The sequence below is a fragment of the Chiloscyllium plagiosum genome, chromosome 14 (assembly GCF_004010195.1).
Source record: "Chiloscyllium plagiosum isolate BGI_BamShark_2017 chromosome 14, ASM401019v2, whole genome shotgun sequence".
Lineage (NCBI taxonomy): Eukaryota > Metazoa > Chordata > Chondrichthyes > Orectolobiformes > Hemiscylliidae > Chiloscyllium > Chiloscyllium plagiosum.
This window is the reverse complement of record NC_057723.1, coordinates 53,256,914-53,282,513: the sequence shown is the minus strand read 5'-3', so window position 1 is coordinate 53,282,513 and position 25,600 is coordinate 53,256,914. Positions and strand designations below refer to the sequence as shown.

Below are 25,600 nucleotides of genomic sequence, written 5' to 3'. Positions count from 1 at the left end.
TCCAACAGGTTTGTCAGGCACGGCCTCCCCTTACTAAATCCATGTTGATTTGTTCTAATCTGACCCTGCTCTTCCAAGAATTTAGAAACCTCATTCTTAATGATGGATTCTAGAATTTTACCAACAACCGAGGTTAGGCTAATTGGCCTATAATTTTCCATCTTTTGTCTTGATCCTTTCTTGAAGAAGGGGGTTACAATAGCGATCTTCCAATTATCCGGGACTTTCCCTGACTCCAGTGGCTTTTGAAAGATCTCAACCAACGCCTCCGCTATTTCCTCAGCCACCTCCCTCAGAACTCTAGGATGTAACCCATCAGGGCCAGGAGATTTATCAATTTTAAGACCTTTTAGCTTTTCTAGCACTTTCTTTTTTGTAATGGCAACCATACTCAACTCAGCCCCCTGACTCCCTTTAATTGTTGGGATATTACTCATGTCTTCCACTGTGACACAATCCTACTCTATTACAGATATTGGTATTGTGAGCTCAAACTGGTTGATGAACATAACTTTCCTGACAGATTCCTGACAGAACATAACTTTCCTGACAGATTATAGGATACAAAAATATCTATTCAAGATGGGACTGATATCTTTATGCAAGTGTAGCTCATAGCATAATGGCACACACATGACATCGCTTGTCTCTTAAGGGTACATGCTTCTCTGACCATAGATCTAAGCAATATTACAACATCACCCCTTTTCCTTCAAAGAATTTCTCCCATGGGAAATATGTACAAACAAGAACTTCAAAAATAGCAGGTAATTACTTACTCAATATCCATTGAAATAACACTTTTCCAGATATAACAAGAGTAGACCAATTTCTTGTATAGCTCTCGGGATATGACTGTAAAACCTTAGTGTTTGTTGTCTGCTCTGTAGATTGGTGTGGATCATTCACATCTTTTTTTATCTGGACTTAACGTAAGACTTCCACTTTCTGAATCATCATCTTAGTTTTCTGTGGAGAGTCAAATGCTATTTAAATATACCTTCTGTTCCATTTCAAAACATATTTGCTCATAGCAATGTTGTACAATTTGGTTTGAGCACATTTTCTGAGTATCATTCCATGACTGAATCTGACTTTGCATGTAAGCTGGTTTGTATGTAACCTGTTTACAAGCTGCATGAACAAAGAAGCAGTGTCAACATAACATCATGAATTTTAGTAACTTGCTTTTTAAATGGGCAAGCAACTCTTTCCACATATTTGTTTTCAAAACACTTTTTTTCCCCAATTTCAGTCTATAAGCACAAATACAGGAAAATAAAAAGATCTTTACACAATGTATCTGGGTTTTTATTGATGCCAAGGGAATAGACAGATATTCATGCCAGGTCTTTCGTTCTTTCTGCACCCATGTGTCTAATTTGGAGATGGATCAAACTGTCTTGATGTAAAATTTGGGAATAAACACTTGCTTACTCTTGAAAATAACACTTTTTTGACTGGTCTAACTCGTATTTATATGACCAAAAGGAATGCTCATGTTCTGGGACCTACCTAATGTGTTTAGGTCACTGGCTAATGATAGCATTTTAGTTCTTGTAGCCAATTGTCACCAGCTATAGCACGTTTAATTTGTTCTGCTCAGCTACGACCAAAGTGAGTCTGCAATCCTTGGTGCCACAGCAGACACTCTGCTATTTCATGGATTATCAAGATATGATCAGTGCCAGGGCCACTCACTTCCTGACCTCATTACAGCCTTGGTCTAAGCTTGGAAGAAAAGAACTGAACTTCAGAGTTCAGACAGGAGTGACTTCTCTTGACAGCAAGTCAACATTTGACTAAATATGACATTAAAATGTCCAAAGAAAACTAGAGTTGCAGAGAAAACTTCTCACTGGTTTGAATCGTATCTCGCAAAAATGAAACAGCTTATGATTGACCTTCACTGATTATTTCAGCCACAGAACATCACTGCAGTTATTCCTAGTGTCATGTCCTCAGCTGAAACATCTTCAGCTGTTTCAACAATGACATGCCTGCTATCATAAGGCCAGCAGCGAGGGTGGTTCCTAATGATTGCACAATATCAGCATTATTTCAGATCTTCACGGTCCGTGTCTGTATGCAAGATAGCATCCAGACTTGCCCAGATAAGTGGCAAGTAACATTTGTGCCATAATAGTGCCAGGCAATGACTATCACCAACAAGAGATAATCTAACCATTGACCCTTGACATTCAACCTCATTGCCATTACTACTGCTCCCAATACAAACATCTTAGGGGTTACTATTGAGCAGAAACTAAACTGTACCCGATAATCAGAGAAAAATAGCAAGTCATAAGTTAGGGATTCTCCAGAGAGTAACTTGCCTTCCAACACACCCATTCCTACCCTTAACACTGCATTACGTACTAGGCCTCCTTGTCACATTTCAACCTGACACTATACTCTATGCATCCTATGCTCACTTGATACTTTATATGGCATCTGACTGCGATAAAAAGGGTGGGGATGGGGAACTTATCTTCCTCTGATGAGTCTGCACTACAAAAGAATTGTCAGAGTGGAAGTACAATCTGCATTTCTGAGGGAGGCTGGAGTGGAATCTCCTCAGAAATGCAGAGCTCCATCTTCTTGTACACAAAAAAAAAGAGGATGTGAGACTGCCACTCCTCAGAAAATTTGGTCTATTATGTTAATTCTGGTGTAATGAACATTGAGACTGATGTGTACTGAGAAAAGCTGTCTGAAGACTTTATTTAGAGGCCAATGAAATACATGACAAAGTGAGTACATTGCTATAGTGTACACTCAAACTGGCTGACAAATTCACTTTGCTCTAGATTAGAGTGGTGCTAGAAAAGCACAGCAGGTCAGGCAGCATCTGAGGAGCAGGAAAATTGACGTTTCAGGCAAAAGCCCTTCATCAGGAATAGAGGCAGGGAGCCTGCAGGGTGGAGAGATAAATGAGCGGGGCATGGGGGTGTCCATAAACTCACCTTCCACCTACCAACCTTCGTATAAACCACATCATCTGACATTTCTGCCACCTCCAAACGGACCTCACCACCAGGAATATATTTTCCTCCCACCCATTTCCACCTTCCGCAAAGACCATTCCCTCCATGACTACCTGGTCAGGTCCACACCCTCCCAACAACCTACCCTCCCCTCCTGGCACCTTTTCCTGCCACCGCAGGAATTGCAAAACCTGCACCCACACCTCCTCCCTCACCTCCATCCAAGGCCCCAAAGGAGCCTTCCACATCTATCAAAGTTTTACCTGCATATCCACCAATATAATTTATTGTATCCGTTGCTCCCGATACGGTCTCCTCTACATTTAGGACACTGGACGCCTCCGAGAAGAGGGCTTTAGGGAACATCTCTGGGACACCCACACCAATCAAACCCACTGCCCTGTGGCCCAACATTTCAACTCCCCCTCCAGGAGGTCCTGGGCCTCCTTCACTGCCGCTCCCTCACCACCCAATGCCTAGAGGAAGAACACCTCATCTTCTGCCTCGGAACACTTCAACCCCAGGGCATCAATGTGGATTTCACCAGATTCCTGATTTCCCCTTCCCCCACCTCACTCCAGTTCCAAACTTCCAACTCAGCACTGTCCCCATGACCTGTACTACCTGCCTATCTTCCTTTCCACCTATGCTCCCTTCCTCTATTCCTGATGAAGGGCTTTTGCCTGAAACATCGAATTTCCTGCTCCTCAGATGCTGCCTGACCTGCTGTGCTTTTCCAGCACCAGTCCAATCTAGACTCTGGTTTCCGGCATCTGCAGTCCTTGTTTTTACCAAATTCACTTTGCTGCTGAATTGCAAAGCACAGAGGCAACTAGTCAAGATGGTGCAGATACAAAAATGTCACTTGACATGATCTAACACTAAGGTGGAAGTGGGTACTGCAGATGCTGGAGATTAGAGTCAAGATTAGAGTGGTGCTGGAAAAGCACAGCAGGTCAGTCAGCATCCGAAGAGCAGGAAAATCAACGTTTTGGGCAAAAGACCTTCATCAGGAATAGACACAGGAATCTATTCCTGATGAATGGCTTTTGCCCAAAACGTCGATTTTCCTGCTCCTCGGATGCTGCCTGACCTGCTGTGCTTTTCCAGCACCACTCTAATGATGTAACACTAACACAATAACCTAACTCTGCGAAAGTTACTTGCTTGATCATAGATACATATAATATCACAACCATCTGTTCTGCTTTACTCGATTACCCTATACCTTTATTAATAATGTGTCCCAACGTATGGTTATACTCTTCATTACTTTCGAGGATCCTTATACTGTAGATTGTTTCATTCATACGAAAAGCAAAAACACTCCGAAAAGTAATACTAACCCCTGAGCCAGTGCTCAGGGACGTCCTCATGCTGCTCGATGGTTCTGTGTATCTGTTCTTATCGAACATACCAGTTTCGACTGAATGCGATAAAGCTTCAGGGCAAATCGAAATTCCGACAGCAGAGGAGAGGTGCGACCAGTTTTCTGGGCGGAGAAACATACATACCTGACGGGTCCCAGAAGAACGAGGAAACTTGTGCAAACACGGTCACTTCCAAACGAAATTCCATAATTTTGAAGGAAGCACAATTGAATTACATGGTAGTGGGCATAAATGTGGAGTCTTTTTTTAAAAAAATCTTTCAACAAGAGTTCATTTACGTTTGTTTCTTTGCAGTTGCGATGCTGACACACATTACTAACCCTCTCTTCATGTGGGGCAACAGCACGAAGAGCCTTTCGCTGTATAATAAAGGTGAGATAAGGACATCCGGCCAGAGAATGAGAGCTGAGATGTGTTATCTCGGATTTCGTGTGCCAATGAGGAGGATCAAGTGTCTTTACGTCATTTTATTTTAAAATGATGAAATCTCAGAGGAAAAAAAATTGCTGTTAATCGGTGCATTTGGCTTCCGGTTTCTGTGAAGCTTTTCAGTGTCCTTCCCAATCTGGAGGAGCCGCTGGTCCGGGCAGAGCAGATTCAGTGACAACTCTGCAGTTTATTAAACCCCATTGTTCTAGAGCTGAAGCAGTACAAGTTCTTCACCTTGAACCGATTTTTAAATCAGTGTGACTGCCGCTTCTTTCTCCTGTTGCCTTTGAAAAAGCCCAGCGAGCGCCAGGGAATACATGGCTCAGCACCTCCCACATACCTATCCGTGACAGCCTGGAAATGCACCATTGTCGCAGTTTTCACAATCATCCGACTGAAGTCGTTTGACAATTAACCTCATTCACAGCGGCTGCGATGTAAGGAAATAACACAAATTGTTAATCGTTCAACAGGCTTCTCTTTGGACCGGTTGAACTTGCTTCAGTGAAGATGAGACGGAGCTTGAAAGTCAAGGTCAGTTCTGATTTATTTAGAAAATAATTTAATCAAAATTTGTACTTTAAACAAAAAAAGTATGTTGTTTAACTACATTTTTGATCATTTATCTTCGGCATTTCCCTATCCCTCTCGAGGCTCCTGATGTGACCACCAGCCCTCTACATTTTTGTCCCAGTGGTCATTTCTCAAATGGGTTAGACAGTGTTTCCGGATACAACATTAAAGAGGAACATTATCATTGTGGAGTCTGTTACTGCTTCACCTAGCTGGACATCCAGCCATCACTGCATTGTAATCAGAGTGGTTTCTATTTCCAATCTACTCCACATCATTAGTAATTAAGACAAATTAATGAAAGTACTTTTTTTTTAAAAAAGGGATTTATTTTAGGTTGCTTTATCTAAATATTTCACTGAAGTCATTGTTTAGCAACTTTGTAAGGCTTTGGGGAAATTGCAGGTTTGGATGGGGCTGACTGGTCTCTTTCTGTGCTGGGGGTTGTTAAGATGATAAATGTTCAGTGAGAAGCTGGAAAGCTTATAAATTCTGTTTAAATGTTGGCTTTGCTCAAGATAACATCCATGATTCTGAGTCAGAAAGTCATGAGTTCAAGTCCCAGATCTTATGCAAATTGGTTAGACTGACATCCTAATTTATTAATGAGAGAGGTGTTGCCAAAAATAAGAAATTAGATTGAGGCCAATTGTGAAACATGAAGTAAATAGAATAATTTCAGTGGACTATTTCTGTTGAATAAGATAATGGTTCTGAAAGAGTTAATGTTCATGTTACATTGGCTGCACCCATTCTACTGATAACACATGCAGTTTTTTCACATTCTGTTCTAATTGCAGACGGAACAGGCATAACTGTATCTGATCCCTAAGGTCCTAGTGGTTATTCCTGACCAAATAAAGCTATACTTATTATCTATACTTATCACGCAATAGACCTTGTTGTTATTTAAGAACAGTGCCTCTTCTGTAGATAATTTGTTGTGGTATTTCCCTACAATTCCCTAGAAAGTCCCAAGACATAGAAAACACAATGGAAGTTTGGTATCAGGGTATCACCTCAAATAGCCCTTGCCCAGCACCACATCCTGAATGAGGTGGCAAGTAACAGAATGCTCACTTATCTCCTTGCTGTTTGTATGTACAAATCTGTTGTTATATTTGCCTACATGATGCCAGTTATTCCACCTCAAAAGTAATTAATTGGTTATAAAGTGCTTTGAGGATGTGAAAGTCACTTTTTAAATGCTAGTCTTTTTTTCAAGAGCAATTAGTACTAAACACTCATCTTATGCATATTTTGAATGCAAATCTCAACTAATTTTGGTTAAAGTGCTTTTCATGTGTGGAGCCAAACTTGTAACTTTCATTCTGTGTTGGACACTCAGCAAATGATCAGCACTGAGCATACACAGTGGATGCTCAAAATGTAGTATTTCACAGGGTGCTTTGGCCAAAATGTTCTTTGAGGGCTTGGTGGAATAAATAATGAAAAATGTCCCCACTTATGAAAAGAAAAACTCAAAAATAAATTAGTAAAGCAATTAGTGAAACAAAACTAAAAGAATTATGAGGATAATTTTTACTTTACACAATGAGTAGTTGTGATCTGGAATGCGCAGTTTAGGATTATGGTGAAAGCAGATTCAATTGAGGTATTCAACAGGGAATTCGAGGATCAAGAACGATGTGCGGGGTTTTGAGAAGTGAGCCCATTTTGAGAACTGGTGCAGAATAATGGGTCAAAGATGTTGGTATTGTTCTGTGACTTTCCTCTGGATATTGAGTTACTTCCTTTTGTAGCAAATAACACTTATTTGGCGCGTGGTAGAATTCATGTAGCGCCAAGTGGGCATATGTTGATTTACAGGGTGGAAGGTAGTAGTGGGAAGCCAGATTGTAGACCAAGCTTCCTACCCATCCTTCCCACCATCAACCACATACACTTGCCCCACTTGCCCTGTGTTTTGCTTTTTTGCCTTCAGTTTGGAATGTTGAGGAAAGGCTGACTTTCTGGAGAAAGAATTGCAGAAATTGTGTGCTGAATGATAACTGAGATGATATCTTTGTAGTCATCAGTGTAATTTTGCTGACCAAAAGCCACTTGTAATCCCAAAAACTCTTCCCTGACATGACATTTATCTTAAGTCAATAAATTTGTCAGTAAAAAAATAGCATAAAAGGAGCTGTCATACAAATTGAGCCTTCATCCAAGTGGAGGATTTCTGTCCTTTTCCACTTTCTGCTTGGATAGACTTGGAAGAAAAAAAATCCATATTGGTGTGCACGGAATTTTTACTTGTGCTTTTTATTTGGGAGGTACCTTTTTGCTGGTGATGGGAAAAGGGCAAAAATAGCATCTTGGACAAAAACACCATGTTAGTCTTATTCCAGCTGCAACTTCTACTGGCTGACACATAAACAGCAGCTATGTGCAAAGGGTGGAAAGGAAATTTTTAACCATTTTGAATAAACACATGAACACAAGTTTCTTGTAGGTACTTCAATGATTCTGTGCCAATATACACTCAAAAAACATTTGAAGAAAAATAAACTCAAGTTTGCTCATGGTTGCATTTAACTACCGGTTGTATTTTTATGGAAAACTGCAAAGTCTTAAGAAAACAGCGTATACTTTGCGGCAAGGTAGAATTGCAGAGGATTGTGATGTTTCATTAGTGATCTACTTTAACGGAGAAAGAAGCTATTCCTGAGTGTGCCTTCAGAGAAATATTCAATAGAGTTGAGCTTTTGACTAAGAATAAGAATTTGCGTTTGAGTGGAAATTATTCCAATTCCTTCACTAGTTTCTCTTTCCTCGCCCTTTTAATAAGGAATTTAGAAGGTGGGACACTAGCTTAATTTCTTCATAATTGCTATCACCACAGCTCTGTGGTCAGGTGGCTAGTAATGCTGTTGCAATGTAGCAAGGTTATTTCTTACCTCCCTCAAGACAGAGGTTATGAAATTTGGCTGACTACACTTCCCAACATGGACCCATGACTTTCGAACTGAGCATTGAGGATTTAACCATTTGAATTCCAGAACTGAGACAGTTCAATGTATTGTCTAAGTCATTAAATAAGTATTAAATAATTTACTAATTAGTCATTTTTTCTTGCAGATACAAATTTCATGGTGCAGTCCTTCAAGTTAAAGGATATTTAGACATAAAGACTGAAGCAGAAAACACTTGAACATACCAGCTGAATGATAAAGGAAGACTTCAAGAATAATGTGACAGGTTAATTAATGAAAATACTGGAGAATAAGGCAGCTGCCTGTGCACCTTTTAAATATATCAGAAATTCATGACCTAATGACACAAGTTACAATCATCTAAGTTTTACTCAATGAGGAAGTGATTTGAAAATCAAATTCTGGTAATCACTTATGCTAAAACAACCACTTAAGTGCCACCAAGGGAGTAAACTTAATCAATATCAGTATGTTTTCTAATGTTAATGGCTAATTATAAATACCACAAATGCAGAAAACAGAAAGCCAACAGTCTCATGGGCCCAAAACTGTTTATATTGCAAATAAAAACCGGTATAAGTCAGATGTTGTGGAATCAGCTAAAGAGGAAAACAGAACAAAGGGCCATAACAATAGCTTGGATCTGCTACCAGGAACTGCAAGACACACAGATCCGCTCGGTGACAGGGTGCTGAACTGTAACATGCATCTAAACAACAGTAATTCAGAAGAAACAATTGAGTGTGAAACTGACGTAAACCAAACTGGAGGGATTGAGGGAACTGGTGTGAACACAGCCACTGCAGTGGCTCCAGGTAATGTAACCAAACTAAATTTTGCAAAATCTGAGAAAATAATCTGTGTGGCAATTTTCTAGCTCATAAGATAATAAATTGCTCATGTTTGCAAACTCAGTGTTAAGCAACACCTCAAGGATCTCAAGAACCTCACTTTGACATGGTGGTATTCGCTACATTTGCAACAGAGGAAGACAGGTGGGCAAGATGACAAGGTGCATAATTCACTGGCCTCTGTTTTCCCTGGCCCTCTTTTCAATCAGCTGACCTTTTAGTTTCTACTCACCTTTTGCAATCAGTTACATTGAAAGTAACACGGGAGAAAATAATTACGTTGCATTGAAAGAAAAAGTATTAACTTGAAAATAGTAAAACGTATTTTCATTATGTAAATGAACATCCATTGTTGATTCAGAGTAGCAGCACCATTGTGATGATGTGCTTTGATTTCAGAAAGTATGCAACTTGTTTAAACATTACATGCGTAGAGTTCAGTACTTAACATAATCCACATTTAAATTAGTTACATATGATTTTTGATGGTCCCATGAAAGTAACACAAATTGATTGGTTATTTGTTTCTGGCTTCATATTTAATAAACGTATGGTTTAATATGTGCTTATGAATATTTGCAATCTCTTTCTAATATTTTCTGATGGAGATACACAAAGAGTAACCAACTCTTATTTTGAAAAGTAAATGCCTTTCTTTTTCAAGTACAGATCCGAGTACAAAACTGAAATTTAGAAAAGGGCTTCTTCTGTGTCAAACAACAATTAATTTATTTAATCTTCTCTACTTACAATAACAGTTAAAAATCACACAACACCAGGTTGTAGTCCAGCAGGTTTAATTGGAAGCACACTAACTTTTGGAGCGACGCTCCTTCATCAGGTGATAGATGAAGGAGCGTCGCTCCGAAAGCTAGTGTGCTTCCAATTAAACATGTTGGACTACAACCTGGTGTTGTGTGATTTTTAACTTTGTACACCCCAGTCCAACACCGGCATCTCCAAATCATGACTACAATAATAGTGATATTCTGAAGTAATAGTTTGACCTTTGTCTATAAGTAAAGTTCATAATAGGGAAAAATATTGCTTTTATTGTGGAAACATACTCCGAGAATGAAACCAGAGATTATAACTGAAATTGTGATAAATATTGACAAGAATTAATCTTTCCTCATAATTGGCAGCCCTATGTTTGATTGTGCTATTCAGTTAAAAATAAAATTAGGAATATGATATTCACCAATGCCAAATTGTTTTCAGTGTTAATTTTTAGTTTCACTCAAATTATTAGCATTCACAATTAGAGATAAGCAATGGCACACTGTCAATTCTGTTTTTTTTTAATTTGTCGACTTCTACTGTTTTGTTGAGAACAAATCTCACTAATTGGAAGATAGGAAGTAACAAAGTTTATGTTTAATTATTCATAACTTAAGGTAGAGAAACATTTTCTTTAATTAAAGCTATCTATTATTGCATCCATTATTCCTTTGCCTGCTTCAATTGGCTGTTAGTGTTGTTGCTGTTTCCAAACAAGGAAGACTTTCAAATCAAGGCTGGTGCATGTAACACCATAATAGGGTGCAGCAAATTACTGCAGATGCTGGAATCTGTACTGAGAGCAAAAGATGCTGGAGATCACAGTGGGTCAGGCCGCATCATTGGAGAGAAAGCAAGCTAACATTTCGAGTGTAGATGACTCTTCATGATGAGTCATCTAGACTCAAAATATTAGCTTGCTTTCTCTCCATGGATGCGGCCTGACCCGCTGTGATGCCCAGCATTTTTTGATCTCACCATAATAGGGTGCCAACATTGCTGGGTTGTACAGGACTCTCAGTGTTGAAAATTGATCGCCTGGACAGTGTTGTGAGCAACCAGGGAAAAAAATAGATTGTAATGTTTGCCTGGAGATGGCTGTATTTGGAATGGTGCCACTTGCTCTTTATCTTTTTTTTATTCACTTGTGTGATGTGGATGTCATTAGATGCCAGCATCTATTGCCCATCCCTAGCTGCCCTTGAGAAGGTGGTGAACTGCCTTCTTTAACTGCTGTAGTCCATGTGCTGTAAGTTGACCCACAATGCCCTTGGGGAGGGAATTCCAGGATTTTGACCCCATGACATGAAAGGAACGTCAGTATATTTCCAAGTTATGATAGTGTGTGAGTTGGAGGAGAACATGCAGGTGGTGATATTTCCAGGTATCTGATGCCCTTGGACATGGTTTTGGAAGGTGTGTCGAAGAATCTTTGGTGAATTTCTTGTGCATCTTACAATAGAACAAGCTGCTGCTACTGAGGGTCAGTGGTGGAGGGATTGGATTCTTGAGGATGAAGTGCCAATCAGCAGGCTGCTTTGAGCTGGATGGTGTCAAGCTTCTGAGTATTTTTAGAGCTGCACTGATCCAGACAAGTGGGGAGTATTTCATCACACTCCTGACGTGCAACTTGTAGATGATGGACACGCTTTAGGGAGTCAGAAGGTGAGTTACTGACCACAGCATTCCTAGCCTTTGTCCTGGTCTTGTAGCCACCGTGTTTATGTGACGAGTCCAGTTGAGTTGCTGGTAAGCCCCAAAATGTTAACAGTAGAGGATTCAGTGATGGTAACACCATTAAATGTCATGGGGCTGATATGTTGCTCTCTTGCATCATTGCAGATGGAAGTATTTGTGGAGTCTTCTTCTTCAGTGAGTTGTTTAATTGTCCACCACCGTTCATGACTGGATATGGCAGGACTGCAGAGCTTAGATCTATTTGTTGGTTTGGGATTGCTTAGCTCTGTCTAGCACTTGCTGCTTATGGTGTTTGGCATGCAAGTATTCCTTTTTTGTAGCTTCACTAGATTGCATATGGGGGCGGCACGGTGGCACAGTGGTTAGCACTGCTGCCTCACAGCGCCAGAGACCCGGATTCAATTCCTGCCTCAGGCGGCTGACTGTGTGGAGTTTGCACATTCTCCCCGTGTCTGCGTGAGTTTTCTTCGGGTGCTCCGGTTTCCTCCCACAGTCCAAAAATGTGTAGGTTGGTGAATTGGCCATGCTAAATTGCCCGTAGTGTTAGGTGTAGGGGAATGGGTCTGGGTGGGTTGCGCTTTGGCGGGTCGGTGTGGACTTGTTGGGCCGAAGGGCCTGTTTCCACACTGCAAGTAATCTAATCTAATCTAATTGAACCAGAAACCCCATTTGAAGCCCTGGATCTGCTTCTGTTGATGCCCCACAGCACTTCATGGATGCCCAGTCTTGAATTGGTAAATCTGTTTGAAATCTGTCTCATTTTAACATGATGATAGTGCCACACAATATGATGGAGAGTATTCTCAATGTGAAGGTGGGACTTTGCCTCCACAAGGACAATGAGGCGGTCACTCTTGCCAATACTGTAATTGACAGAAATGTCTGCAGCCAGCAACTTGGTAAAGATGAGGTCAAGTATGGTTTTACCTGTTGTTGGTTCCCTCGTCACCTGCCACAGATCCAGTCTAGAACCTACATCCTTTAGGACCGAGCAGCTTGGTCCGTAGTACTGTTGCCAAGCTACTCTTGGTGGTGGACATTGAAATCCCCCATCCAGAGTACATTTTGTACCCTTGCCATCCTCAGTGCTTTTTCCAAGTGTTGTTCAACATGGAGCTATACTGATTTGTCAGCCGAGGATGATATGGTAATCAGCAGGAGGTTTCCTTACTAATGTTTAATCTGATGCCATGAGACTTCATGGGATTTTGAGTCAATGTTGAGGACTTCCATGGCAACTTGCTCTCTCACCCCTCTCAATTGTATACCAATGTGCTGCCCCCTCTACTGGGTCTGTCCTGCTAGTGGGACAAAACATATACAAAGATAATTGGGACGAAATCACTTTTTAGTTTCAAGTCAGACAGAAATTTGTTCTCACATCCCTTCCAACCAGCCTTTATGTCAGTGATACACTTTCTAAAAATCACTACTGCCATGGTGCTACTATGTAAGATAATGCATAAGCTGGTGGCATCTGTCTATAGCAAACCGGCAGTTCTGGTATAACGCACATTTCAGTAGCGCGATTTGGCTATAATGTTGCTGAAGAATTAGGGAATGGTATTTTAGAGAACATTTATCACCATTGGCATAACGCAATTCCAGCAAGGATTGGTTTGCATTCTTTGTTCTGTGCTTGTGCGATGTGCTTGCAGCTCTGTGCATGTGCGATGTGCTTGCCGTTCTGTACATACGGGGTGTTCTTGCCGCTCTGTACATGTGTGATGTTCTTGCCGTTCTGTACATGCGGGGTGTTCTTGCCGCTCTGTACATGTGTGATGTTCTTGCCGCTCTGTACATATGGGGTGTTCTTGCCGTTCTGTACATGCGGGGTGTTCTTGCCGCTCTGTACATGCGGGGTGTTCTTGCCGTTCTGTACATGCGGGGTGTTCTTGCCGTTCTGTGCATGCGCCAGTGTTCTTGCCGTTCTGTGCATGCGCCAGAGTTCTTGCCGTTCTGTGCATGCGGCGTGTTCTTGCCGTTCTGTGCATGCGGGGTGTTCTTGCCGCTCTGTGCATGCGCCAGTGTTCTTGCCGTTTGTGCATGCGGGGTGTTCTTGCCGATCTTTTACATGCGGGGTGTTCTTGCCGTTCTGTGCATGCGGGGTGTTCTTGCCGTTCTGTACATGCGGGGTGTTCTTGCCGTTCTGTGCATGCGCCAGTGTTCTTGCCGTTCTGTACATGCGCCAGTGTTCTTGCCGTTCTGTACATGCGCGGTGTTCTTGTTGTTCTGTGCATGCGCGGTGTTCTTGCCGTTCTGTGCATGCGGGGTGTTCTTGCCGTTCTGTGCATGCGGGGTGTTCTTGCCATTCTGTGCATGCGCTGGTATACTCGCTGAAATCTCTGTGCCATCCTGAGCATGCGCATTGTCAGCTGCTGACAGAGCAGCTTTCTGTGAGAGGGACTCGACAGAGAGCAGCTTACTTACATATTTTAAATGTACTGTGCTAAATTTACTTTCATTTCATTAATAAGTATGATGTCAACTTACTTTCGGGCTGTGCTATAGTCTGTGTTAGAATTTTGGGTGTTTTTTGAGCGATCGTGAATGATGTTTCTTGCTAGTCTGCCCCTAGCCCCACTTTTCGCAGACCCCATTATTTCTATTATGCGATTTTGTATTAAGTGAGATTTTGCTGGAATGCAACAATGCATTACAGGAGAATGACCTGTCTTGTCAAGACTGCATAGATGCCCTCTTAATGAGTGCTGGTGGTGTCTGAGACATTGTGTGCAAGGTAAGATTCAGTGGAGTATGATTATGTTAGCCTGTTGCTTGACCAGTCTGTGAGATAGCTCTTCCAATTTTGGCACAAGCTCCTAGATGTTAGTAAGGAGGATTTTGCAAGGTTGACAGGGTTGTTTTTGCTGTTGTCTTTTCTGATGCTGAGGTCAATGCCAGGTCGTCCATCGGTTTCATTTCTTTGTAAAGACTTAGTAGTGACTGATACAAGTGAATGGATTGCTAGGACACCCATTTCAGAGAGCAGTTGAGAGTCAACCACATTGCTTTGGCTCTGGAGTCACATATAGGTCAGACCAGGTGAGGAAGGCAAATTTCCTTCTCTGATTTTCTTTTCCTTCTCTATTGAATTCAAATTCCACCATCTTCTGTCACGGGATTTGAACCTGGGTTCCCAGAACATTAGGAGAAAGTGAGGACTGCAGATGCGGGAGATCAGTGTGGTGCTGAAAAAGCACAGCAGGTCAGGCAGCATCTGAGGAGCAGGAGAATTGATGTTTCGGGTATGAGCCCTTCATCAGGCATTCCTGAAATGTTCATTCTCCTGCTCCTTGGAAGGTGCCTGACCTGCTGTGCTTTTCCAGCATCACACAAACCACTCTGATCTCCAGCATCTGCAGTCCTCACTTTCTTCTACTTGCTTTTAACCTTACTGTGAAGCCTCTTGCAAGGATGTTCTCTTGAAGAAGTTCTCCTTCTCTCTCTACAAGGAGTCATTCCTGATGAAGGGCTTATGCCTGAAACTTCAATTCTCCTGCTTTTCTTGGATGCTGCCTGACCTGCTACATTTTTCCATCACCACACTTTCATTCCCAGAACATTAGCTGTGTTTCTGGGTTAATAGCCTAGCGATAATATCACTAGGCCATCTGATTTTCCTCTTAAGGTTTAAAGATCAAATTTTCTATATCGCTAATGAGAAGTGACTTCCACACTTTGCATCTCATTGACAGACTCATTTGTCTCATTTCAATGCAGCTTCCAATTCTCCTCTCCATGCAAGTTAGTTACCTGGTGCCTAATTACCTGAGTCTGTCTACATCACAACATCCCCATATGCTCCATCAACACTGTCCTCCTCCACCTTCCATCGACACAGGTTGGTACTGGCAAACCACCATCCTTGCCACGTCATCCCAATCTTGGGCTGACTCACACATCTCTTCAAGACTTTATTTTGGAGCTCAGGACCACCTATGACTACAATGCTTCTGTCTGGTTACTTTGCATGTGAAGTAAACTTTTTTTTTTGGCTATGCAAGCTGCAACTTTTCGCTTTTAGCTTCACTTCCTGGCATTCACTCCTGCTGTGCTTTCTTGGAGACTGTGAGCCTTTAAGACTTGCATTGGCTTTTGGCATAGAGGGAGAGGCAGGCAGCTTGTCACTGTTCAGAGCACTGAACATCCAAGGAAGTGTAGAAATGTCCCTCAACAGCACAGTGTCACACTTACAGAATGTGCCAGCAGCTTATACAACAAACACTGCATATGTTTTGAACCAAATGGTCATGTCTGAAAATGAAAGAGGACCAGTCTTTAATGGGGTCAAGTGGGAGAACTGTCAGTCATGCTTTGAATCTGGGACACAGCGTTGACCATCTCTATGCAGGCTTGCTGGATCCAGAGGTATGGCTGACATTGCTGGTTGGCAGTATGCACACTAGCACTTGTACTTGCTGAAAAACTGAGGAGCTAACTTACTTTTTCAGGTATTTCCTGGAAGATATTGGTGCAGGACAACAGTGAGAAAGACAGGTCCTTAGGTTGGAAGTTGCTCGCTGAGCTGGTAGGTTTGTTCTCAGATGTTTCATCACCAGGCTATGTAACATCATCAGTGAGCCTCCGTTGAGGGCTTCACCAAGGGCTCACTGATGATATTACCTAGCATAGTGACGAAATGTCTGAGAACAAACCTACCAGCTCAGCGAGCAAACTTCCAACCTGAACCTCAGGCTGATCTACAAATCTGCTCAAAAATCGCTGATCGATCCTTAACTTGCAACATCTGGAGTGCTATAGAGCTGATAGTTAAATATGGGACCAGAAACCAAGGTATTGGAGTGTCCCAGTGCCGATGAATTGCTTCTGCCTCCTTGTATTGGGGAATGAGCCTGGCCAATTGATTGAAGTTTCAGTGGGGGAGTATCTTGGGAACCATCACAGAATCTCTACAGTATGGAAAGACAGGCCATTTGGCCCATTGAGGGCACACTTCCCCTTAGAAGAGCACCCCACCCAGACCCACCACCCCCAGGCTGCATTTCCCCTGGCTAATCCGTCTAGCCAGTACATCCCTGGATGCTACCAACAATTTAGAATAGCCAATCCACCGAACCTGCACATCTTTGAACTGGAGGAGGAGACCGGAGCACCTGCAGAAAACCCATGCAGACGCAGGGAGAATGTGCAACCTCCAGACAGATGGATGTCAAGGATAGAGTCAAACTTGGGTCAGGGTTCAGGACTGGTATGTTCCCGTGGGGATGAAGGATATGGATGGCAAGATTCTGAAACCCTGGACGACAAGAGGTATTGAACGTTTAGTCAAAAAGAAAAAGGAATATGTCAGGTTCAGGAAATTGAAATCAGACAAGCCTTTTGAGAAATATAAATGAAGCAGGAGAGAACCTAAGCAATATATATACACACACACATATTGGGACAAAGAGGGTAGTGTGGGAAAGGGCCGGTCCAATCAAGGACATTGGAGGAGATTTATGTGAGGATTGGGTGAGGTATTTAATGAGTACTTCACATTGCTATTCACTACAGAGAAGGGCATGGATGATGGTAAGGTTAGGGAGGAGTATGTTGATGTTAAGAAGGAGGGACTTGTTGAGTGTCTTGAAAAATATTTTGGTAAGTATGTCCTCAGAACCTGATGGGATCTATTCCAGGATATTGAGTAAGGCAAGGGGGGAGATTGCTGGGGAGTTGACAGAGATCCTTGTATCCTCCTTAGCCACAGACAAGGCTGGAGAATAGCCAATGTTGTTTGTTTGTTTATGAAGGGCAACATTGAAAGTCAGGAAATTATAGGGTGCCAAGCCTTACATCAGTGGTCAGGAAATGATTCTTAGGAACATAATTTACTCGCATTTGGAAAAGAATGAACTTATTAAGAATAGTCAACATGGCGTTATGCAAGGGAGGTATTGTCTCACAAGCTTGACTGAGTTTTTTGAGGAAGTTACAAAGATGATTGATAGTAGGGCAGTGGATGTAGTCTACTTGGAATTTCCTAAAGTATTTAACAAGGTCCCTGATGGTAGGCTGATCCAGAAGATTAAGTCATGCGGGATCCACGTGAATTGATAAATTGGATACAAAATTGGCTTGATCATAGAAGACATAGGGCAGTTGTGGAGGGGGAATTTTCTGACTGGAGGTCTGTGACCAGTGGTATTCTGCAAGAATCAGTGTTGGGACCTCTGCTGTTTGCAAATATTAAAATGATTTGGATGAAATGTAGATGGTCTGGTTAGTGAGTTTGGAGAAGGTACAGAAATTGGTGTGTTTGTGAATAGTGGGGAAGGCTATCAAGGGATATAGCAGGATATCGATCAGTTGGAAAGTTGGGTGGAGAAATGGCGGATAGAATTTAATCCAGACAGGTGTGAAGCGATCAATTTTGGGAGGTCAAATGCAAGAGGCTTTATGGAATACAGTAAATGGAAGGACACTTAGGAGTATTGATATCCGGAGGAATCTTGTGGTGTAGGTGCATAAATCCCTGAAAGTGCCAACACAAATGGATAACGCGTTAAAGAAGGCTTACAGCATGCCTGCCTTCATTGGTCAGGGCATCGAGTATAAAGTTGATGAGTCATGTTACAGCTTTATAAGACTTTAGTTAGGTCACATTTGGAGCATTGTAGTACAGTACTGACTGCTACACAACAGGAAGAATGTGGCCGCTTTGGAGAGGGTGCAAACGAGAATGTTGTCAGGATTAGAGTGTATTTGCTATAAGGAGAGATTGGGAAAACTTGGTTTGTTTTTGCTAGAGCATCAGAGGCTGAGAGGGGCAACCAGATAGAAGTATATAAAATCATGAGAGGCATGGGTAGAGTGAATATTCAAGTCCTTTTTCCAGGAAAGAAATGTCAAATACTAGGGGATAAAAGTTTAAGGTGAACAGGCGGGGGGTTGTTTAAAGGTGATGTGGGTGGCACAGTGGATCAGTGGTTAGCACTGCTGCCTCACAGCGCCAGGGATGCGAGTTTGTGCAAACTTCACACAGATAGAATCATTCTCCCTGTGTCTGTGTGGGTTTCCTCTGGGTGCTCTAGTTTCCTCCCACAGTCCAAAGATGTGCAGGTTAGGTGAATTAGCCATGCTAAATTGCCCAAAGTGTTCAGGGATGTGTAGGTTAGGTGCATTAGTCAGGGGAACTGGAGCATAATAGGGTAGTGGAATGGGTCTGGGTGGGATACGCTTTGGAAGGTTGGTTAGGACTTGTTGGGCCTAATGGCCTATTTCCACACTGTAGTGGTAAGTAGATACCAGAAATGTGCTGGCAGAGGAGGTGGTAGAAGCAGATAAGATAGGAAATTTTAAGAGGCATTTAGACAGACACAGGAATAAGCAGGGAATAGAGGGATATGCAGGCAAATGGGCCTCATGGTCAGCACCGACATGGTGGGCTGAAGGACCTGCTGCTATACTATGCTCTTCGATATTCTATAGTCCTGCTATGCAGTTGCACGAGATGTGCACCGTAGAGAGCAGTTCCACAATTATTGAGATGAAGATCAGAAGATAGTGTGAGAAAAGTCTGCCATCTGTTGCAATGGGTTAGATGTCATGAATCTCAAATGTGAGAAGTGGGAAAATATAGCCCAATACTTTCTAAATTGTGAAACACTGGAATGACCAAATGATTTTAAGAGTCCATTTGTAAGCATTTTTAAGAGTGAATTAAGTACCAGAAAGGCAATGGATTAGTAGGCTTTAAGTTCGAGAACTAGAATACAAGAGGGTGGAAGTTAGACGACAAAAGTCCAAAGACTTGCTTCCTCATCTCAGTGCAAGTGCAATGTATATTCATCAGCGTGATTCTTGGTCTACAAGGATTGAATTATGAAGAGATATTACACAAACTAGGATTCTACTTGGTTTTAGATATACTTGGTTTAGAAAATGTTTGATCTAAGTTTTCAAGATATTAAGGGAAAGTGATTATATGGAAAGAAACGGCATGTACATTACTGAGAATCTACACTCCAGGGGCAGAATAGTATAAATATTAGAACTTGGCCTTTTGGGACTGAGGTTAGGAAGCACCTCAAAAAGCAAAGGGCTGTAGAATATTGGTGTGCTTGCACAAATGGCAGTTGATGCTGGTTCAGTTATTAATTTTAAATCTAACAAAAAGTGATAATTGGTAATCCATAGGTGAGTATGTTAAGTCAGCCATCAGCTCTCTGAGTGGTGGACATAGTCTGGGCTAAATGGATTCTGCCGCTTTTTTGTTTCTACATCCCTTCATAAATGAAATACGATTGGCCCAACTAACATTTTCTCATAGACTGACCAAATCCTTTGGGTGAGCCTTCCTCCATCCCTCCCCTGCCTATGTGATCAGCTTGTCTTTTCCAATTTGCTAGCGTATGCTGGAAGTGTATTTGTTTAAGGCTATGTAATTTTGTGAGCCCTCTCCCACAGTGGCTCCCATGTACCTCTGTTACATTGAGTCTGCCTAGTGTCTCATGAGGGAATAAAGAGAGCTCATTGATTACCTTCATGTTCCATATTTCCTGTTCCAATGTTCATTACTAAATCAAAGAGAAAATTCATCCATATTGCAATTCAGCAGTTGGCTATCCCTTATTTGTTCCATGTCACTTTGAATGACACCTCTCAGTACTGATCATTATATCCAAGAGACTAAAATTGTTCTTAAATATCCCTTATGAAGGAAGTAGGCTGTCCACCTTGTTTAAATAGTCATAATCTCCTGGGATGTCAGAACAAAGTTCCAATAATCACTGTTTCCTCGATGCAGTGTTTCGTTTTTTTGTTAGTTTATCTTTCTCTTGATAAATTGACTTTCAATCCAAATGTGTTCTTAATTTTGTGAACTTCATTCTCTTTTAACAACTTGTTATGTGGAGCTTGTTGAGTTCCCTCTGGCAACTCACATTTCCTAATTTAATTTCCTCTTCAACAATTGTTCCTGGCTTGCATAATCTATGTAACTGACATTTAAGCAATGGAAGAAATGCATCCATTGATGTGCATTTCAAAAAATCATGAGAAATGTCTCACATTTTCAGATAGACATTGAGATTCACTGAAAAACAGACTTCAATGTCAATTATTGGTAATTTAGTGCTTTTGATACGTGACACTTAAAAATTGAGTTGAATGCTTAAGGCATTTTGTTTAGGACTATAACAACCATGAGACAAATGTAAGATAAACATTTTGGTTTGAACACTGAATTTGTATAACTCCCCATCTAAGACTTTGTGTCCATTAAAATGAATGGTTGAGAATCACCAGTTGTCAGTACATGATATTTTAAAAAAATGAAACATCAGTGTCACTGGCAAGAATAATCCCCTATTATCCATCAGAAAATGTTGGTGAACTATCTTCTTGAATGCAATTGAGTGGCTTGATAAGTCTTTCAGAGGGTCTTAAGAGTTAATCAGTTGTCTATTGTCTTAATCAGTTTGCTATGGATCAGGAGTCACTTATGGATGAGGCCTTGTAGGATCCTCTGTTTCTCTAATTCTCTTTCTTCCTTTATCATGCTTCTTGAAACCCAACTCTGACTAACATTTGGGCAATTGTCTTAATATCTTCTTGTTTGGTGTCAAACTTTCTTCAATGATATACCTGTGTACTGCTTTAGGTCACTTCATTATATTAAAGGCATTATTTAAATATTTTGTTGTTATTGGCTGTAAAGAACTTTGAGATATTCTACTGCCATGAAAGATGTTATATAAATGCCAATCTTTGCTCTTTGCATGTGTGACTACATAGAGACAGACACCTGAACAAAAATCAGCCTTTCTACCTCTGTAACACAGTAAAATTAATATCTTCAAAGACCCTCAAAATTGATTCCAAATATTCTTAATTAGACATTTGAATAACCAATTTGAGACTTTGTAAATAATTAATTTTGAATACTGGTTTGTAGTTTAAATAAAAGACTTAGACATTTATTAATAATACAGTAACTTTAGCAGAGCAAGATAACCAACAAAGTAATGTGATTGATGTCTGTGTTTAAACCCAATAATCTTTGTTTTCAGTCCCATTCACACAAAAAACAGACAAACAAACAGTTAAGGGATAAATAAAATGGTAATAGAACCGGCCACATGACTTAAGTGGTTTTCACAATGCATGACTGCACGGTCATAGATGATGATTTCTTGATTGATTTTCTGAAGATGTCAATAAGGCACACGTTTTCAGCTCAGTCAAGGGAAGTCAGCAGTAGATTAGATTACTTACAGTGTGGAACAGGCCCTTCGGCCCACCAAGTCCACACCGACCTCCAAACAGTAACCCACCCAGACCCAGTTCCCTCTGACTAATGCACTTAACACTTTGGGCAATTTAGCATGGCCAATTCACCTGACCTGCACATCTTTGGACTATGGGAGGCAGCCAGAGCAGCCAGAGGAAATCCACGCAGACACGGGCAGAATGTGCAAACTCCACACAGACAGTCACCCGAGACTGGAATCAAACCCAGGTCCCTGGCACTATGAGGCAGTCGTGCTAAGCACTGAGCTATCGTGCCATCCTAAGAACTTATGATTTAGTTTCTATTCTCTGAACTTCCAATAGCTGAAAGTGAGGGATTAAGGAGGAAGCTTTAAATTCTTCATGGTGTTACAACAACAGCCAAACTCCCTCTCCCAGGAACGAGTCCAAAACCCTGTTCAAAACTCTGGTTTCTTCCTGATAGACTGACTGTCTCTCGAGGAGATGCCAGCTACCATCCAACATCTGCCATCTGCTGGAGCATAAAGTCTCTCCCAGAGTTTCTGGAACCAATTCTTGGGCTTTGACCTCATTAATGGTCAACATCTGGTATGTGTTTAAACACAATCATATCCCTGATCTCAAACCATCTGCAGAACCTTTTTGATCAAGAACCAACCTGCAATTAACTTCCAGACTTGGCCTCACAAAGAAACTTTTTTTTTAACCCTAGTCATGGCCAGCAGTCAAAAGATAATTTTCAGCTCACACTTCTCAGCTCAAAGGTCCAAACTACAATTGATAGTAGAATAAAATCAAAATAATGAAAAATCAGTGAGGTTCCAGCAGGTGACATATATTGGAAGAGTCTAGAACTGTGCAGATTTGAAGCAGGAAGAAGACATTCATCACTGTCAATTAGGTATGTAAAAGATAACAATTATACTGCATGACCAGTCCAAGTATGAAATATGCAATTCAGCTGGAAAGACCTGGATCATGCTGTAGGCTATAATTTGCATTCTGCTCATCAGTGAAAAACTCTGCATTATTCATATGGATTGAGTCCCACTTCTCAGTCGTCTTTCTTTAAAGTTAGAAAAGCAGACAGTGACTTCCTTTCTCTTAATCTTGTTTAAAATGAATATGACAGCTGATGGCATCGAGGAGCATTAACTTCACAAGCAACAATGGGAAAGGGTAAAAACTGATCAGAATGATTAAAACAGCTGAAGGTGGAGGCTATAGAAAAAAAGCATGAATGCAGCTTTAAAACAACAAGCTTGATGAGGTAAAGAATACAACACAGCAAGTTATTCACTTTGTGCAGGGAGAAGAGGAACAGTGACAATGTACATCTCAATGATGGGACAATTTGTAGCAAGTATGGTCCAGATATGTGAAGGTATAATAAATTAAATCCATCTGTTGGCCTAACCTTATGTGGGAACTTAATAATTGGAATGACAGATGTTTGATTTTAATAAAATAAAGTTGAATTGTTTGCAAGTCAGGAACTGTGAAATCTGGGTGGAGGTCCTTACGTCATTACTCATTCTTGCACCTAGTGCTTGAATTCTTTATGTATGTATAATTATAAAAGGTGCTGTCATTGACTGTTATAATCACATGTCTGTACCTACAGGAATACATTTGGCTTTAGTATACTGTGTCTAGCTGAACATTCAAAGGTCTGGCTCAGGAAATATATGACCTATGGTTGGGGGAGAAAAGTGATAAATTTGTTTTTGATTTGTAAGAGTCTTTGAAGAGATTGAACTTTTTAAATGTATGAATTCCCCATGAAACAACAAAATGTTCTCAACCAAGCCTATGGGAATTGGCCTGCCTGACCATTTGTTCCTGTTCACTTCTGTCAGCTTGACTTGAGGACTTCCTACAACCAGTCACCCCATTGAAAAGATGACCAGGCTTATCCTTTCAACTGTCATCACTGAGGCCTCCATCACAATTCTGAAAATATAGGTGTCCTTTCTCAGACTTGATATGGAGATGCCGGTGTTGGACTGGGTTGGACAAAGTTTAAAAATCACACAACACCAGATTATAATCCAACAGGTTTATTTGAAAGTACAAGCTTATGGAGCGCTGCTCCTTCATCAGGTAGCTAGTTGCAGCAGTGCTCAGAAAGCTTGTACTTCCAAATATATCTATTGGACTATAACATGGTGCTGTGTTATTTTTAACTCTCAGACCTATTATTGTTTTCTGTCCCCTTTCTTTCAGGAAAGACTTCCAGTTACCTTAGCAAGAGCTGTTGTTGTGTGAGGGAAACTCCTCTTTAAGATGGGCATGCTGTTATTTAGAAGTGTAAGGCTAGCTGTACGTTGTGCTAGCTGTGTGCATATCTGACCTCTCACAGAGCTATTAACACTGTTCCATATGGACACCATGTTGATGAGCAAATAGCATGATGTCTGTTTGTTCCTTGCCTAAATAGAACAGGCATGGGACAATCATGTATTCTGATACCCAATATTTAACTATCTCACCTATTCAGGTTAATCCAGGTTGTTTGATATAATGGCTCCATATTGCATGTTGTATGTGAGAGGTCAACCTATGAACTTTCAATATATCTTTTCTATGGAAGAATGCAGAAGGATGCATTCCCTCCAGAAAAGACTAAACTAAACTTTATGTGAACACATTGGGATATTCAGTGGTGAAGGTTTTACATTTGTCAAGATATCATTGCTAGTCTGAGCTGACTGGGTTATCTACTTCACAACAAGACCAGGAAAATCAGACAGCAATGTGTGCAAAAGCAGAGATAACCAGGTTCTCCTAGATTCTACTTAATGATGTAAAGCTATGATCCTGTTGTCATACATTTGAAAATCATATCTGCCTCCTCATTCTATCTTAAAATATAATGGTTAAACATAACCATCTTTCAAAGCTACACATTTTACAAAAAATATTTAAGAGTGTTTTGGGCAATCAGTATTAAGAATTGAAGGCCATGAGCACAGTGGTACTAAAAGGTGAAAGGATAAAATTTAAACTTTGACTTTGATCTTTGAATAAACATCCAGCGAAAAAATATATAAATTGATATCATAAATACTAAACTGAGTCTATAGCCAATGCATTTGCAAGGTATTCAGAATCTATTCAGTCATTTATTTACTGGAACATTTTGGTTATTAGTTAATTATCTCCAGCATTGCCTGGTAATTATCTTTCGTAATCTCTCTGTTTAGTGCATTGGGTGTGATTGACTGGTATTGTCTGCAGCAGTATATAACTTATATTGTAACCTCATACCTTGAAGTTGCTGCACCTACTTTAAGCTATTTAGTCTTCTTTTCCAAGAATCATGTTCTCCAAAGACTTTTCCTTCAAATGTGGAAGCAAGTAATGTGAAAAATAAACTTAACAATTGACAACAAACTCTGAAAAATTTATCAATAAATGCCTTGTTTTCACTTGGTGACAGAAGTACATTTTTGTGGAACCTTTTCTGTTTTGTCATCCCAGCCATTACACATACTACTGAGAGTGCAGTGACATTCTTTTAAACAAGACAACTTCCACTTTCTGTGTTCAAACATTGTAGAAGAATGCAAAATTATAAAACCTCAGTAACAAACGTTCATCTCTTTCAAAACAAATCGTGTTTTCTCTGTTTGGTCTCTTGATTTTATAGAAGTTTCAATTAAAGTATATATAAGATAATTAAAATGATACTTAACAGTCCTGTAAGAAAAACACACTTGTGTAGCTGTAAT

General features: G+C 40.8%; 1 protein-coding gene and 1 long non-coding RNA gene across 4 annotated transcripts in view; one reads left to right on the top strand and one right to left on the bottom strand.

The window, feature by feature from the left end:
* The window catches only part of LOC122556729, a 6,879-nt gene extending 2,276 nt beyond the window's left edge, over positions 1 to 4,603 (bottom strand). Inside the window, exons 1-2 of the long non-coding RNA XR_006313636.1 lie at positions 4,502 to 4,603; positions 780 to 969 (exon numbers count right to left, since the gene is read on the bottom strand). This is a non-coding gene — a long non-coding RNA (uncharacterized LOC122556729). The remainder of the gene's footprint in view (positions 1 to 779; positions 970 to 4,501) is intronic.
* Positions 4,604 to 4,727: 124 nt separating this feature from the next.
* The window catches only part of LOC122556728 (SH3 domain and tetratricopeptide repeat-containing protein 2-like), an 80,742-nt gene continuing 59,869 nt past the window's right edge, over positions 4,728 to 25,600 (top strand). For all 3 annotated transcript variants that reach the window (XM_043703810.1, XM_043703809.1, XM_043703808.1), the window contains exons 1-2: positions 4,728 to 5,341; positions 8,465 to 9,134. In XM_043703810.1, the coding sequence (XP_043559745.1) occupies positions 8,828 to 9,134 (307 nt within the window). In that variant the 5' untranslated portion in view covers positions 4,728 to 5,341; positions 8,465 to 8,827. The remainder of the gene's footprint in view (positions 5,342 to 8,464; positions 9,135 to 25,600) is intronic.